Source organism: Ascidiella aspersa, chromosome 1 (assembly GCF_963924565.1).
Source record: "Ascidiella aspersa chromosome 1, kaAscAspe10.2, whole genome shotgun sequence".
Taxonomy (NCBI): domain Eukaryota; kingdom Metazoa; phylum Chordata; class Ascidiacea; order Phlebobranchia; family Ascidiidae; genus Ascidiella; species Ascidiella aspersa.
The window spans coordinates 6,488,788-6,494,889 of record NC_139447.1 but is presented as its reverse complement, the minus strand read 5'-3'; the positions used below and the strand labels follow the sequence as shown (position 1 = coordinate 6,494,889).

Genomic DNA, 6,102 nt, shown 5'->3' with positions numbered 1-6,102 from the left:
ATTTAAAAGCAAATATATCTAATCAACTAAACCTGCCACGTTTAAAAACAAACATCGTTGCGATACGACGAAGAAGTTAGGAACGATCGGTCTGTAAGTTTCGAGGAATTTTGACGTCCTAAACCACAACGCACCTCGCAAAATGCTATATAAACGCGACGAAGCACGTCCCAAATCACACTTTGCATTCAACAAGCAATACCACAAGGTAAGTGATATTTAATTACAAACGTAAGCTTAACTATCCTAGTTTTTGCGTCGCCGAAGACCTGCTGGTTTTGTTCCTCTGGAGCAACTTTTTAACGTCAAACCGCACCTGTGTATCTAAACACGTGGTGGCGCACCTATAGCGCAACTTTTATGTATACCAATATTTCTCTTGTACTGGCTGTAATTTTTGCTTTACATAGGCCTCGTAGTTGAATTATGGTATTTAAGGTACTGTGGGCCCAATGAGCTAAGCCAAAGTATTAAGCAAAAATAGTATACAATATATGTCGTACTTTGTTTCGTTGGCCCACGGGCAGCGGTTGGGAAATGCTTTTTTTGGGATTTAAGCCATATTAATTTAGGACTGATGTGACCCTTGATAAATTAAAATAAGTAAGTGTTAATGGATATGAAGGTGGTAGCCACATGGATTAACAAACGTCTTGGTGCATTTATTTAGCAACCTAAAACTATTGGTAATTATTTTTATTGGCTTGCATTACGTAAAAATACTCTGCATCTCCCTTTGTTGATTAAAAATTTGTGATGGTAAAAAAGTAGGCGCCATGACTTTCTTTCCATCTGCAGTGTGTCTTGTTTAGTCTTATCAACAACAACCGACATTTCTTTCATTTATATTTAGACATTTGACCTGAGCAAGCGCTTTTTTTCGCAGATGAACAGCTGCATTTTGATTTTGTCCGTTTTGGTTCTTGTCGTCGCTTTTAGCGAGGCGGCCGTGCTGCAGAAACGAAACAAAAGGCAGATTTTTTACAACGGACCAACCGGCATTCATGGTAATGGTGCCGCAAGTCTTGAATTAGGACCTGGAGGATTCCAAGCCCAGGCATTGGCCAACGCAGGACTTGGAATTCATGGATTTGGTGGAGCCCAAGCCGCGCTTGGCGGAACTGCCTCGATCAATAAGGAAGGGCAGGTGGGCAACTTGCGATCAATCACAATGGAATAGGCGCCGCGGCTAACGCAAATCGTCAAGCAAACCTTGGACCAATTAAAGCAGGAGCTAATCTCGGCGGCGTTGCTCAACTCGGACCAAATGGATTCCACACCGGTGTTCAAGGTGGCTTCAGCCTTGGGGATGAGTTGGGGGCTGCAGAAGGCAGGTTCCTCGAAAATGACGGAGTTTTTAACTCAAATTGGATCATCGGTGCTCCCTAAAAAGTAGAAGCGATCATCTTTACAGCCTAATCGCAACAATAGTCATTCACATGTTTACATTTGATTGTTATTTGTCATGGCGGTTAGAATAAAAGTTACAGAAATGTATAAAACAACCATGTTAAGGTCAGCAAACTGTTTTAATCGCTCGAAAAACGATGTGACTGAACAGAATCTTATACATTTTAGCAGTTAGATCAGTTTATCAACCAACCGATTTTATACATTAAGTTCTAGAAATTGGTGTATATGTGTGTAAGCTAGACCAGTGGCCAAAATATTTGTTCTCGAGACCTCTTTTTAAGATATTCCATAACTTACCCGAGACCCTATTTTAGTAGATTACACGTAAACCAGAGGCAATTAGAATCATATTCAAAATGGCAGTTCGATTAATTGTCTGAATGGATTGTTTCACTTTGCCAAGAATGTCGTCAAAACTATACAAAACTAACTAAAATCAAGGTATAACGTTTATTCGGGTCATTACGACTTGAATAGAAAAATGTATTGGCCGTTCGTGAAGTAACAATGAAAATCGGTTTATGGAAACTCGTAATTAACCAAACAATATAGTGATTGTTTTACTATTGTATTTCAAAGTATAAAGCAGAAGTCTTGAACTTTTTTACCAGTACACTTTCGATTTGTTTGCATGTAAGGTGTATGCCATCAGAATAATTATCCCAACTGTTCACCTAAGTGTTAGCAACAATTTATATTCTATTTAAATAAACTCTCCAGGTCTAGGGCAGTGTTTCTTAATCAGGTGATTGGTCCACCCCGGGTGAATAACATTTTGCAGGGGTGAATCAACCAAAAGGAGTAAATAAGGGTGAACCGTCAGAAATGGATGATAGCTTGCGAGCAGGGTGGTATTCCGGGTGTTCAACCTGTTTAGTGAACAGGTGAGAATTTCCAAAAACTAAATTAAGTTTTTTTATCAGGGTTAATAGAATCTGGAGATCGATGCTAGGGGTATACAAAACTAAAAACAGTTTAAGAACCACTGCTCTAGGGTATCTGCGCAAATTTCTCTCGCTTACTCCTGTCACTTAGAAGATTAGGACTCCTGGTCCTGGTCTAAACTGTTTTAAATATAAAATAAGACGATATTTTTTGGAAGTGATATTTTATTGATGGGTTTGTGATATTCTATTTTTCTCGTAAGTATTAAAGTAGGACAATGCTGTTACATATTTTGATCCGGTATCGCAAAACGTGGGCATACCCTAGAGCAGTGTTTCTTAAACCTTTTTTAGTTTTGTTTACTCCTAGCATCAATCTACAGATTCCATTCATCCTTGTGAAAAAACTTAGAATTAATTTTGTTTTTGGTAATTCCCACCTGTTCACTGAACACCCGGAATATCCGCCTTGTTCGCAAGCTATCATTCACGTTCTGACCGTTCACCCTTATTCACCCCTTTTGGTTGGTTCAACCCTTAAAAAAATTTATTCACCCTGGGGTAAACCAATCACCTTATTAAGAAACACTGCCCTAGACCTGGAGAATTCATTTTAATAGAAATTGTTGCTACTGCTTAGGTCAGTGGTTTTCAACCATGGTCCGATGAACCCAAGGGTTCCGCTAGTACAGGCCAGGGGTTCCGCAATTTCTAAATTGCGTAGCTAATTGGGGTGTGTTTATTGCACTGGGGTTCCTCGAGCCAGTGAAATTATTGCACTCGGGTTCCTCGAGCCAGTGAAATGTTTCCATGGCATTCTACTCCAGCAAAAAGGTTGAAAAGCACTGGCTTAGGTGAACAGTAGGGATAATTATTCTAATGGGATACACCTTACTTGCAGACAAATCGAAAGTGTACTGGTAAAAAAGTCAAGACTCCTGCTTTATACTTTGAAATACAATAGTAAAACAATCCTTATATTGCTTGGTTAATTACGAGTTTCCATAAACCTATTTTCGTTACTTTGCGAGCGGTCAATGCACTTTTCTATTCAAGTCGTAATAACCCGAATAAACGCTATACCTTGATTTTAGTTAGTTTTGTGTAATATGATTCTAATTGCCTTTGGTTTACGTGTAATCTACTATAATAGGGTCTCGCGTAAGTTATGGAATATCTTAAAGGAGGTCTCGAGAACAAATTTGGTCACTGGTTCTAGCCTATATGTATATACACCAATTTCTTAAATTTACAGTATAAAATCGGTTGGTTGATGAACTGATCTAACTGCTAAAATGTATAAGAATATGTTCAGTCACATCGTTTTTCGAGCGATTAAAACAGTTTGCTGACCTTAACATGGTTGTTTTGTACATTTATGTAACTTTTATTCTGACCGCCATGACAAATAACCATCAAATGTAAACATGAGAATGACTATTGTTGCAATTAGGCTGTAAAGATGATCGCTTCTACTTTTTAGGGAGCACCGACGATCCAATATTTGTTAAAAACTCCGTCATTTTCAAGGAACCTGCCTTCTGCAGCCCCCAACTCATCCCCAAGGCTGAAGCCACCTTGAAGCCCGGCATGCAATCCATTTGGTCCGAGTTGAGCAACGCCGCCGAGATTAGCTCCTGCTTGAATTGGTCCAAGGTTTGCTTGAAGATTTGCGTTAGCCGCGGCGCCTATTCCGTGCTGATTGATCGCAAGTTGCCCACCTGCATTCGCGGCAACACCCGCGAAGTGATTAATGCCGATACCTGCCTGGCCTTGAACGGCGGCATTTAACCCTTCCTTATTGATCGAGGCAGTTCCGCCAAGCGCGGCATGGGCTCCACCAAATCCTTGAATTCCAAGTCCTGCGTTGGCCAATGCCTGGGCTTGGAATCCTCCAAGTCCTAATCCAAGACTTGCGGCACCATTACCATGGATGCCGGTTGGTCCGTTGTAAAAAATCTGCCTCTTGTTTCGGTTCTGCAGCACGGCCGCCTCGCTAAAAGCGACGACAAGAACCAAAACGGACAAAATCAAAATGCAGCTGTTCATCTGCAAAAAAAATTTTCGCTCAAGTCAAATGTCTAAATATAAATGAAAGAAATGTCGGTTGTTGTTGATAAGACTGAACAAGACACACTGCAGATGGAAAGAAAGTCATGGCGCCTACTTTTTTACCATCACAAATTTTTAATCAACAAAGGGAGATGCAGAGTATTTTTACGTAATGCAAGCCAATAATAATAATTACCAATAGTTTTAGGTTGCTAAATAAATGCACCAAGACATTTGGTAATCCATGTGACTAACCCCTTTATATCCATTAACACCTACTTGTATTAATTTATCAGGGGTCACATCAGTCCTAAATTAATATGGCTTAAATTACAAAAGAAGCATTTCCCGACCGCTGCCCGAGGGCCAACGAAAAAAAGTACGACATATATTGTTTACTATTTTTGCTTAATACTTTGGATTAGCTTATTGGGCCCACAGTACTTTAAAGACCATAATTCAACTACGAGGCCTATGTAAAGCAAAATCTACAGCCAGTACAAGCCAAATACTGGTATACATAAAAGTTGCGCTATAGGCGCGCCACCACGTGTTTAGATACACAGGTGCGATCTGACGTTAAAAAGTTGCTCCAGAGGAACAAAACCAGCAGGTCTTCGGCGACGCAAAAACTAGGATAGTTAAGCTTACGTTTGTAATTAAATATCACTTACCTTGTAGTATTGCTTGTTGAATGCAAAGTGTGATTTGGGACGTGCTTCGTCGCGTTTATATAGCATTTTGCGAGGTGCGTTGTGGTTTAGGACGTCAAAATTCCTCGAAACTTACAGACCGATCGTTCCTAACTTCTTCGTCGTATCGCAACGATGTTTGTTTTTAAACGTGGCAGATAACGTTGAATATTTTTCCGGCAAAATTATTCGGGTTTTACAATTAACAATAAGCATTACCACCTTTCTGGTTTGCAATGTTGCTTTACAAAAAATCGCCTCTAAACTGTATTAAGATTAATTATTCCGATATATTAAGAAACCGATAATCATCTTTTGGTTTAGTTGATTAGATATATTTGCTTTTAAATTCAGTGAGAGAACCAATATGAGCGTTTCTGGGGTTTTGGTAATTAAATAAACCCTATTTTTTCGAAAAAACTATTTGGGCAAGCGAAAGCTTGGTGCCACAATCGATAGCAAAATAAAACAGAAGAGAAGTGTCATAAAGTTAATAATTTGTGCCATTTTATGGAACATAGACTGTAGCGTTTGGAACACACTACTCTTTCACCCTGAAAAGCTTAAAATAACGGATATATTCTGTACATTTTTTTCAAATTATAACCTACCTAATAAACCCACGCTAGAGTACAAATATCTTCCCGGCGTTGTTTTAACGTAGGGGTCGAAAGTTACGTCATAACGTGACGTCATGATATTTCCGGTCGATCTCGTTCATCTACTATACTTGGTCGAATGAATATATTTGAAAAGGGATAAAGCGTGAGCGCAAAAATATTGCGATCAGATGGTTGAAATTGACAAAACGTTTATGTTAGAACTAGACGCAAGGCATTGGGTACACGATAAATGTTTGTACATTCCCAAATGCAGCTGTACTAAAAATTATCCTCGAAATAATTAAAAGGTAGTATACTAAGTACAAAACCCTAAAAGATTCGCGCAAAGCTATAAAAGTGTTTGAGCTTATTTAAATAATATCGGTAAAAAATATAGTTTGGAGGACATACCTTCCCCCTGAAAACACCCTTGCACGTGGATACAAAACTCAGATCACA

At 39.2% G+C, this 6,102-nt stretch overlaps 1 protein-coding gene across 1 annotated transcript; it reads right to left on the bottom strand.

Annotated features, from left to right (window-relative positions):
• Positions 1 to 3,776: 3,776 nt before the first annotated feature.
• On the bottom strand, positions 3,777 to 5,036 carry LOC146166802 (uncharacterized). The gene is made up of 2 exons (XM_083384985.1): positions 5,024 to 5,036; positions 3,777 to 4,346 (listed from the first exon to the last, which is right to left on the bottom strand). The coding sequence occupies exon 2, from the start codon at positions 4,344 to 4,346 to the stop codon at positions 3,777 to 3,779; it is 570 nt and encodes a 189-aa protein (XP_083241111.1). The 5' UTR covers positions 5,024 to 5,036.
• Between the last annotated feature and the right edge of the window lie 1,066 nt (positions 5,037 to 6,102).

What these genes read in the sequence shown, in the direction of transcription:
- LOC146166802 (XM_083384985.1), bottom strand. Translation starts at nt 4,346, where the DNA reads ATGAACAGCTGCATTTTGATTTTGTCCGTTTTGGTTCTTGTCGTCGCT.